At 47.7% G+C, this 10,435-nt stretch overlaps 1 protein-coding gene across 1 annotated transcript; it reads right to left on the bottom strand.

Moving 5' to 3' along the window:
• Positions 1 to 589: 589 nt before the first annotated feature.
• Positions 590 to 5,478, bottom strand: TMEM213 (transmembrane protein 213). The gene is made up of 3 exons (XM_010218838.2): positions 5,397 to 5,478; positions 1,938 to 2,003; positions 590 to 761 (listed from the first exon to the last, which is right to left on the bottom strand). The coding sequence occupies exons 1-3, from the start codon at positions 5,476 to 5,478 to the stop codon at positions 592 to 594; spliced, it is 318 nt and encodes a 105-aa protein (XP_010217140.1). The 3' UTR covers positions 590 to 591.
• Between the last annotated feature and the right edge of the window lie 4,957 nt (positions 5,479 to 10,435).

The following is a 10,435-nucleotide window of genomic DNA, read 5'->3' as shown; positions in this document are numbered from 1 at the left end:
TTAATTTCAAACCACTCCAAACAAGGCTTCATCTTGCACATCCATAGCAGAATTTGAACAAGTATCAGTAAATTGGCATTAAAACACAATTTAATGTATGAAAGCAATTCAGTATAATCAAGGAGTTAGATCAGTTGACTCATGTAACCTGGCTCATAGCTTAGGCTCAGTTTGCATGCTTAGTAATGGATCTCGTAACACTGATCCTGCAGAAATTAGGTCTATTTGGCCACTTTCTGTTTCAATGCCAAGCACCATGCACTGGGTTGCCTTAAGGCAGTCCTGGTGATTCCACATACAGGTGCTGCTGGTGCACTCGCAGCAAGCACACACAGTTACACATGGAATGAGGGATATATTACACCATCTTACTACGAGGACTCAGGAAAAAGAAGGTTTTCTCTGCCCAGTGGCATGTACCCTACTGCCTTACAAGGACTCAAGTCTATTCCACAGACACTGGCAGTCCTGACCTGCTGGGGAGGATGGACCTTGCTTAGATCTGGACTTTCTTAGTTAAAGGTATGTAACTGCTCTTTTTCGGTCCTTTGAAATGCTTTGCTGCCTCACCGCGTGCTGGCTTGCCCTGCTTCAGGCTGCCAAATACTTGGGTTCGTCGGGACGGAGTTTGGTGATCTTGTCCACACAGAGCAGGATGAGGGTCAGGAACCAGAGGCTCCAGCCAACGGCAGCCGCGATCCAGCCGTAGTCGTCCATGCCCGACGGGCAGCACACGGCAGCTTGCGAGCAGAAGTTCACTCCTGGTGGCAAAGAAAAGCAGGTGAGCTGAAGCAATGCTGGAGGCAGAGCAGGCTTTGCTTGGCTGGAAGGTGGGTGAGGAAGTGACTTCCCTGCCAGCCCTGCGGCCTGTTACTCTGCCTTTGCATCTCTCCCCTAAGCCTGGTACTAATTTGAGAGGTAGCAAAATTCACCTTCATGTGTGTGTCTTCAAGGCTGGTCATGTCTGTCATTCCTGGCTGGCCAGATATCTGAGCCGGTGCATTCATGACTGCCCATCATTACTGAAATCTTGTAAAAACACCTACTTAGCATCTGCTTAGGCAATTTTAGGAAAGGCATGTGATGAAAGTGGCTACTTGCAATTGAAAATAAATGTAGGGTAAGGAAAGAGAGTTTCTTGTGAGAGAGTAAGAGGATCTTGAAAAGCATTTTAGGCACCCAGTGCCACTGTTGCCAAACCAAGCAGCGTGTGCTCTGTGCTGGGCTGTAAGCTGTGACTTCCTTGTATTTTGCACCAGTGCAATTCCCTTGATTAGAATGGAAACAACTTTCAACTATGACATTTTTTTTCCTTGAATCCTTTGCATCTTTTTATTGTCCAAGTTTCTAAAGTCAGTTAAGGAATTAGGTGATTAGCTGTGCCTGTTGGCCGGGCACTATAAAGAACCATTCTTTACACAACAGAAGGCAAATGTCTTGCTCGTGCCTAGAGGAGGGACAGGGGATGCCTGTCCCCTCCATCTATGCCATGCTTTGGGGTGGCATGCATCTTTTGGTATGTGCAGTCCGGGAAGTGATGGCCCTTGTGGTGTTTGGGATGGGAGGAGACTCTGGGAGGGCTCGTGGGTTCTCAGGTTATGCAAGGTTGGCTGAGGAGACCCTCCTGTGTGGGGGTGAGGGACATTCCTGAGAGTCCCCAGTGTGCACGTGGATGTCTGGTATGGGAGGGAGTGCTAGGATACACAAACCAACCAAGCTATAAACTTGTCTACTCAAAAACATAAGTCCATCTGAACATATCTTGGATATACTAGGTGTGCCAATGGAAGAGTTTTAAAATGCATCTTAGTATTTCACCCACAACAGAAACTTTTAGTTAAGTGCATGACAACGGGCAAGTCTTCTCTAGAGCAGCCTCCCATTTGTGGTCTCGTTACCTGTTTTTATCATGGTTGTAATGACTTCAGAAGACTTACTAAGGCACAGTGGTTCATATTCAGTCTCAGCCCTGGAGTTTCTTGAAACATTGGTGCCTTCTTCAGCTCGGGAAAAAGCACAAGAGAAAAGACAATTTGGATTAGAAAGGCAAAATCAGGTATTGACATGAAAAGCTGAAAGTTGGGGACCCTGCAGGGATCACAATGTGTTAGCATAGTGGAAAATAGCTTGGACAAAAAAAAATGGTCCCCACTCCCAAATGTTGTGGCATCAAGGCAAGCTTCCCTGACCCCACTGCTGTCAACAGGGGCTTGAAGAGAATTGCCTGGGCATCAGTCATAACAAGTGGTTAAATCATTGTGCACTCGCTTGAGTACAGCCCTAGTATGAGGCGTTCAATCAGAGCCCATGTTTGTGGCACTCCTTTCCAAGGGAGCTCCCAGTCTACATGGGCAGAAAGAGCAAGGACTGGAATCACAGAATCACAGGATGGTTGAGGTTGGAACGGGCCTCTAGAGATCACCTAGTCCAACCCCCTTGCTCCAGCAGGGACACCTAGAGCACAAGGCACAGGGTGGCATCCAGATGGGTTTGGAAGATCTCCAGAGAAGGAGACTCCACAACCTCTCTGGGCAGCCTGATCCAGGGCTGTGTCCCCCTCACAGTAAAGAAGTTATTCCTCATATGGAGATTAAACTTCTTGTGTTTCAACTTGCACCTGTTATCCCTTGTCCTGTCACCGGTCACGGAGAAGAGCCTGGCCCCATCTTCTTTACATTCACCCTTCAGATACTTGAATATGCTGACCAAATCTCCTCTCAGTCTTCTCTTCTCCAGACTTAACAGGCCCAGCTTGCTTAGTCTTTCCTCTTAAGATAGATGCTCCAATCCTTTAATCATCTTTGCGCTGGACCCTGTCTAGAAGCTCCATGTCCTTCTTGTCCTGGGGAGCCCAGAACTGCACCCAATACTCCAGGTGCGCTCACCAGCGCTGAGCAGAGGGGCAGGATCCCCTCCCTCGGCCTGCTGGCAATGCTCCCCCTGATACAGGCCAGGATCCCCTTGGCCTTCTTGGCCACAAGAGCACATTGCTCCCTCATGGTTAACCTGTTGTCAACCAGGAGTCCCAAATCTCTCCCCACAGAGCTGCTTTCCAGCAGGTCAACCTCTAATCTGTACTGGTGCCTGGGGTTATTCCTCCCCAGGTGCAGAACCCTGCACTTGTCCTTGTTGAACCTCATGAGGTTCCTCTCTGCCCTACTCTCCAACCTGTATCGGTCCCTCCGAATGGCAGCACAGCCCTTGGGAGTGTCGGCCACTCCACCCACTTTTGTATCATCTGCAAACTTGCTTGTTTGCAAATTACTCTGTGCCCTCGTCCAAGTTATTGATGAATAAGTTGAAGAGCAGCAGACCCAGTACTGATCCCCGTGGGACACCACTGGCCACAGGCCTCCAACTAGACTCCGGCCCCATTTATCACCACCCTCTAGGCTCTGCCATCCAGCCAGGCCTCAATCCGCTTCACTGCCCACTCAGAGAAAGCATCCAGTGGCTCAGGAAAATCCATGACCATGAGCTGTAAATCCACCTCTTTTTGTGCTCAGAAAAAATATCCATGGCTTCCAGGGTGAAAAGGAAGCTGGTAGAGCTGCGTACTGCTGGCAGAGCCGAGTACTGAGCCTAACAGTACTGCATCTCTGCAAATTCACAGTGCCTTTGAGAAGCCTAACCACACAGGTAGGAGGTTAAACCAGTCTATTTCTTGACCTTGTTGAAGTTCAGACTCAGCTGTATCTGACAGTGTTCTATTTTCGTTGCATGAACCCAAACATATTGGAAAATGCACCTTCTAGAAATAGAAGCTTATGAGAGGGAATTCCACAAAGCTGGAGGGTTTTAGCCAAGAAGACTCTTCTACTTCCTAGACAGAACTGGAACATCTTCGTACTCCTGCCAGGCACTGCAGCTGAGCTCTCGCCATCTAAATGATCATCTAGTGTCACAGGCCAAAGCGTCCTAAAGACTTCTATCAGTGTCAACACACATCTCAGAGCTGCAGGATTGGGTGCAAGAACAGCTGAGGGATCCGGGGTGGGAAACGCGCAGGCTGCTGAGGTCCCAGGGAATGTGCAAAGAGCAATAAAACACCTTGCCCTCTGCTGTAGAAAGAAGGGAGTGAAAGAAATAGCTAGTCCTGTGCCATTAAGAGCACCTACGTTTGGCTTCAGCCATGAAGAAGATCCATAAGCTGAAACTGTTCCCCACAGGGGCAATCTGAAGAGGCTACTGAAGTCAGGGCTCCTGCTGACGGAGAGGCTCTGCCAAGCAGGGGCTATGAGAGAAAGCGATTTGCAAACAAACCTTTGCTTTCAGCTGCAAACTGGGAGTGTAATAGAGACAGAAATTCAGTTCCAGCTTCATTTCACTCCAAGTCTTCAAAACAAATGATTTGGGTTCAGTTTCAGCTTTCAGGATAACAAAACAGTGCAAGACCCTGGAACAACCTTTTGATTTGGGTAATAGTAAATAAACTGATGTTGTCCTGTGAGAGATGTCAGCTTTGGGGTTACCTGCTGCTGTTCAAATTTTCATTTTGAGATGATTGAGTGTCAGCAAGACGCGATCTTTTCTTATTCTTATTTCTTGCTGTCATGCTGGGAGTAGGTTCCCTTGCAACCTGCTTTAGGGAAAGTCATGAATACTTCTCATTCCTCTTCCTAACTCCATTAGGATTTACTGTATGACCTTGCCTAAGTCCATTCGGTGAGAGCTTATATTTCTTCTCTGAGTTAATAAATACCTCACAGGAGCACTGGGAAGAATAATTTAAAAACATGCAAAACTGTGCATGACCTGCAGAGGAAAGTGGTGTGGAACAGAACCTTAATTCTTAGTTCCTGTTTGTAGACTTTGCTGCCAAAGGACAGGCTGTCAGAGCAAACCCATCTTGAAAAATCTGGCAGTTCTCAAGTGCTGCTGATAGACAAGTGCAGGTGGTGTCCTGATGGGAAAAGAGCAGCTAATGGGTCTCATTTATATTTTGGTTTTAGGCAATCTCTCTAAATAAGAGGGTAGTAAAGCCAGGCTTTCTGCAATAAGTGCCTAATAGGAGCTAAACCAGATTACACAGAGCCTGCTGGGTGATATTTCAAAATGGTCCCTGCTGCAGCTAGTATGTGGGAACCAAGAAACACATCTGTGACTGGGACCTCTTGTCTTGTAATTCAGTAGAGCAAACTGCAGCTCAGTCCCTTTCATAGTTGATCTGTAAATCCCTGGCAAAAGCAAGGCTCTTCAGAAAGATGCTGTGATTGATCACATTAAGTAATCCTCACCAGCATCACTCCATATTCCAGCTCTTTACTCTCCTTGCGCGAGACAGAGGAGCCCACCTTGTTTCTAAAGAACAAATTACTGTCAACAGGCAATATATTTCAGTAGGAAGAAGCGTGGGGGGAAAGGCAGGGCACAGGGGTGTAGGAGAGGGGAGGTACCTGCTGAGGAAGCATTCAGGAGAGCGGTGGTGAGCAGGAGCACGGCGAGGGCTGCCCAGGGCTCGCTGCTGCGGCGCTCCATGGCGCGGGCCGGTCCCAGCTGTGCGGATCAGCTCGCCGCTCGCTATGGCAGCTCTGGTTCAGCAGAGCCTCGATACACTCCGAGCTGGGGCAGAGGGTGGAGCAAAGGAGCCTCCTGCTGCCAGGACACCGTGAACTTTCCTGTCACAACAGGGCGATGAAAGAACAGGGCTCTGACCACAGCAACTCGGCTGCCCGGCAGGCTCCGGCAGGAGCTGGATACCCGCACGGAGGAGGGTGGAGGTTCCCTGAAGGACAACCCTGAAGATTTCTGCCCAGCATCTGCTGCAGCCTGAAGGAGGAAGAACCTCCTGGAGCCGGTGTCTCCTGGCAGGTCACTGGTAGCTGCTCTCCCCTGCGTTTCCTTTTGCTCTCACGTCTGTGGTCTGAAAGGGCTGGGTAAGACGCAGAGGACGAGGGTAGAAAATTCCTTTCCCTGTTTTGCTCTGATATTGCACTGTTTTTATCTTTTTGTTTGTTTTTGTTTGTTTTTGTTTTGTCAGTTGGCAAAGAAGCAGTCTTGCGCTGGTATAGCAGCTGCTGAGTTAACATGGTGTGTAGGTACTTGCCCACCAAGAGATAGGCTGAAACCAGGTGCTTCATGCAGGCAACTGGCACCTACTGTGCAGATCCCACCCTATATGGATTGGGATCAGTTAAAGCTTGGGGTCTTCCTGTGTAGGAGAAGCTGCCGCTGCTGTTACCGTGCCAGCGTGGCTGTGTCAGTGCTGCTCCCTCACTGACACGCCATGTGGTGACCGCAGCGCGTCTTCCTTGTGCCGCAGTTACGCCGCCTCCACCAGGCACAAGCAAAGCCAAGAGCTGCTGCTCTCTGCAAACCGGGAGGGTGGCTGGCAAAGCGGTATCAGCGGGACGGTGGGAAGTTTCCAGAGTGGTTGCTGGAAACTCTACACTGCGGAAATGCTTGTGCATTGCCTTGGGCTGAGGAGTGCCATATAACAAGCTGTTTGGGGCCTGTGCAGGCCATGCAGATACTCCTGTGAGGTGCCACACAAGTGAGGGACAAGTGGGAAAGATTCTGGGGCAGATCACTCAAATGTGGTGGACGCTATCTTCTCACTTCCTTTTCTTTTCCCCCACACTGGTGAAAGCAGCAGTGCTTGCCTAACTATGGGAGCTGTTTTTGTCCCATGGTGGCCACCACACACACACAGATCCCCACTGCCCCTAGCTGTCTTGTCCCTATCACTGGCCACCACCAGGGTAGATGACGTGTGGGTTCTTCCCTGTCCCATGTCCATGCATCCCATTGCCTCTTGGAGAGTGTGAGGCCATGTCAAGAAGAACTGACCATCATCACCAAGCTCACGTCCACAGCTGAAAAACTCTTTGTTTCTTTACAAGCTGAAATATTTCCACAAAACAAAAAACATAGGCAGTCTGGAGACATAGGAGAGATAGAACCCGTGGAGAAAGGACACGCCAAGTTGCTGATAAAGACAGACCAGTGGAGATGGGTATATTTTTAGACCTTGTCCCTCTGTTTGCATGTCAACATGCCCGCAGCAGCTGGAGGAGCCGAGTCTGCTGCCAGCCAGCCTGGGACAGCCTGCTCCTGCGGCAGCCTTCCCTGTTGTGAGCTGCCCTCTCCTCCTGGTGCCACCCAAGGGGGCATCGAAGGTATGTCTTGCTTGACTGTCAACAAAGCCAGATGCATGACCCAAGCAGTGACTGCTTAGTAGCCTGCTAGATGTGAATCATGGGAGAAGATAAGCTTAAAAAAACACGTAGAGTATTCAGGGTTAGTTGCATTTAGCCTATAGAATAATCATCTTCATACCTACTTAAGGTATCCAAGTCCTCCCAAGTTAATTTAATTTTATTTTTTTTCTTATTTTAGCACTCTGTTATATCAAAAAGGAAACTAAATTATTTACTGGGGAAGAGCGCTGTGCTGTCTTTCAGCTTTGCCTTTCCCTTCTGAATTTCTCACCTGTGATTCCTGCTCAAAGTTGATCTGGCAATTAATACTGCAAGAATGATGAGTACAAAAGTGTTTTATGCAACAGGAAAAGTCTGAAGGGAAATAAAAGAATAAACTGCACTGCTGTTACATGAATGATTTAATTTGTAATGAAACATTTTTTGAATGTTAACTATTACCCAAATGCTCTTTATTAGCTTGCAGTTAAACAGGCCTGTTTCTGAGGGAAGCAGAAAATGCTTTGCACAATGATCATTATGGTTTTTATTTCCTTTCCGAATTATTTTCCCCGCATAGTTCAGAAAGGGCCCATTCCAAAGTCTCTTGAAGCATTGAAAAGGCTGCCCTCAGCTTCAATGATTTTTAGATAGGATTGCAAAAGAAGGCTTTGTTCGATATGTTCAGGCACAGTAGCAGCTCTATAATAAATTTGTTGCCTGACAACAGATTTGGATTTATTTCATTCTTTACATGTGAAAAGTTCATGTTTCGGTGGTGAGACTCTCCAAAGCCCATGGAGTCATCAGGCCTGGTAAGAGTGAAATTTTCCAGTTTGATTTCTATACATCACGTGAACTCCTGTCTCCGTAGAGGTGTCCTGACATGTGAAGTGCACAGCTCCACAACACAAGACCTGAGTCTCCCTTTGCTTTGGCTTTCACTTCCATGTAGTGCTCAATGCACCACTCAATTTATTTTAAAAGTATGTATCTCTCTCCCTGGAAGAGTGTGTAGAACTTTTGGCCAGCTTATTCTGATAACTGTTAGGAGATAGTACCTACCATTTGTTATACTGGCCTGGAAACACCTGCAGATGCATTAAATTCCTATGCTACTGAAAATTAAGGTACCCTAGGTTGAAGGATTTGTGCATTTGAGACCTCCATTAGTCTCGTATATTGACACTAGGGCCCTACAAGGAAGTGAGCTCACCAAAAGGATCTTTAGTAATAAAGATGAAGATAATGTGAAGTGCTGTATGCTAGCAGTGATATTCCAGGAGTGGCTCTATCTTTTATACTTGTTTTGTAGACAACAAAACCTCCCAATGCAGCTCTAGACAAGGTATCTACTTGGACATCAGGTTTCTTATTCTGTGGTGTGGGGTGATCTCCCTCTCATAGTGACCTTTATTTTTAAGTAGAAGACCAGGGTGCTTAGGGAAATGCCCAGCTTCAAGCAGATAAATCCAACTATGCTGTGCGATCAACAGGGAGAGGATTTTTTTGATTGACCTCGTAATTGAAAATTGAAGAGCGTCCATTTAAAGAAAACTGTCCAGCTGTCCGGCAACAACCTATGAACAAGGAATTTGATTTTTAAAGCTAGGAAAATTGGGGGAGAAAAAAAAAAACAAGAACTGTTCCGATGTTCTAAGTGCCAGAGGAATGAAATAGGATATGTTCCCCACTTCTGTCCTCTGCCTGGGAAGAGGGGAGGGAACAGGCGAGATGGATGACTTCCTTACCGTCCTTCAGATGCCTTCTGCAGTAAATGGCATCTGGTGCCTTGTGCAGCCAGGATTTCTTTGGTGCTGAAGTCTGCTCCTGCCCTGCCTGGACCGCTTGTGAGGAGCAGCTGAGTGTGTAGTAACAGGGTTACTCCTCGGTAACTTTTCTTCTGAGTAGAAAATCTAGTTGTAGAAAACCCGCTATTGTTATCAACCTTTCTGGGTTGTGCCCTTGGGCAAGTTATTCCTGACTGCTTATCATGGCAGCATTGCCTACGAAAACCTGGACCCAATAAAACATTTCTGCAATTAATAATTTACTTATCCCCCTGCATTATCATTAGCTTTTCTTAAGAGATAAAACTCCTTATGGATGCTACCCTTAACAGTGGCCCAACAACCTTTACTTAATGGAACAAAGCCTTCAACCCTCAGCTGTAGTTATGGAGTTACTTTATCAGGGGAAGAATTTCCCTTGCGAGATCTTGCTTTTGCAGACAAACTGAAGGAGAGAATAGAGAGCATCCTTTCTCCACCATGACACATTTGTTATTTCGAGCAATCAAGGAATCAAGTTCCCAGCTCTTATTGTTGCCCCATGCTAGCATTCCTGGCCTGGCAGACCCCCTTTCCTGGGGAGTTCACTGTGTAGCTCCACCAGTCCCGTAGCTGGATGCAATCAATGGTCTCTTACGGCTATCGTGTCCTTCACTCCGTGTCTTTGCTCTTCTAGAGCACGGAAGTTTCCCACCTTCCTGGTGACTGATGCTGCATGCAGTGCTTGCACATTTTTATAGGGTTATAGATCTCGGAGTACAGCAGGTTTAAAGGCTCTCGCTTGTTTTCAGAGTGCCCGGGCCGTGCGAGCAGGCACGCCTGATTTGTTATTAATCCCAACAAGCTGCGTGCTGCCACAACACCGCTTGTTCTCGTCACGGACAGGACACGACAGGTTGCGACCGAGCCAGAAAGCTCTGGGTCCAGGCCACTCTGGGACAGTTTGGGGGCAGGAAGCATTTCCTTTCTCTGGTCTAGACCAGTTCAAACCTCAAAAGAAAAGGATTTCAGTGTCCTGTGAGGCAGGGGAGGTAACCTCGGCGCTCGGCTTGCTCGCGGCCAGGCGGCTGCTCCGGGACGGCGGGAGCCGCGCGCGTGAGCAAGGTAAGCGCGACCGCAATCAGCGCTGAGCTCCGCGTCGCCAGAGCAGCCAAAACGCGACGGTGACAATGGGATCGCTGAGCCGCTTTTATACCTCTTTACTGGTCTTTTGCCAAAACAAAGAACTTCGGGGACAGGGGAGTTTGTGAGGGCTGCCTCTTCAGGGTTGCCTCCTGCGTGAGAAAGAGGGTGAAGGGGTCTGCATGCCCCAGCACCAGCGTGGAAAGGGTTTTCCTGATTAAGAGGTTTCTATTTTTTTTTTTACTCATTCTAAATCCAGTCAAAATTTAGCCTGAGGGTTTTTTCCCTATGTGATTGCAAAGGAAAAAAATAGAGTCCTTGTACCGGATGGATTCAATCAGCTTAGCTAAAATATTTCCAAACATTTTGTTTGTCATCTTTTAA

Source organism: Tinamus guttatus, unplaced genomic scaffold (assembly GCF_059628265.1).
Source record: "Tinamus guttatus ecotype Peru unplaced genomic scaffold, ASM5962826v1 Tinamus_guttatus_pri_ptg000125l, whole genome shotgun sequence".
NCBI classification, from domain to species: domain Eukaryota; kingdom Metazoa; phylum Chordata; class Aves; order Tinamiformes; family Tinamidae; genus Tinamus; species Tinamus guttatus.
The sequence above is the reverse complement of the archived record's forward strand: the minus strand, read 5'-3'. Positions and strand labels throughout refer to the sequence as shown.

Bases quoted from the DNA above. Each gene is read 5' to 3' on its own strand.
- TMEM213 (XM_010218838.2), bottom strand. From the start codon at position 5,478: ATGGAGCGCCGCAGCAGCGAGCCCTGGGCAGCCCTCGCCGTGCTCCTG. The intron at 2,004-5,396 runs GTACCTCCCCTC...CTTTTTCCCGAG, and splicing joins CCTGAATGCTTCCTCAGCAG to CTGAAGAAGGCACCAATGTT. The intron at 762-1,937 runs GTAAGTCTTCTG...CTTTGCCACCAG, and splicing joins ATATGAACCACTGTGCCTTA to GAGTGAACTTCTGCTCGCAA.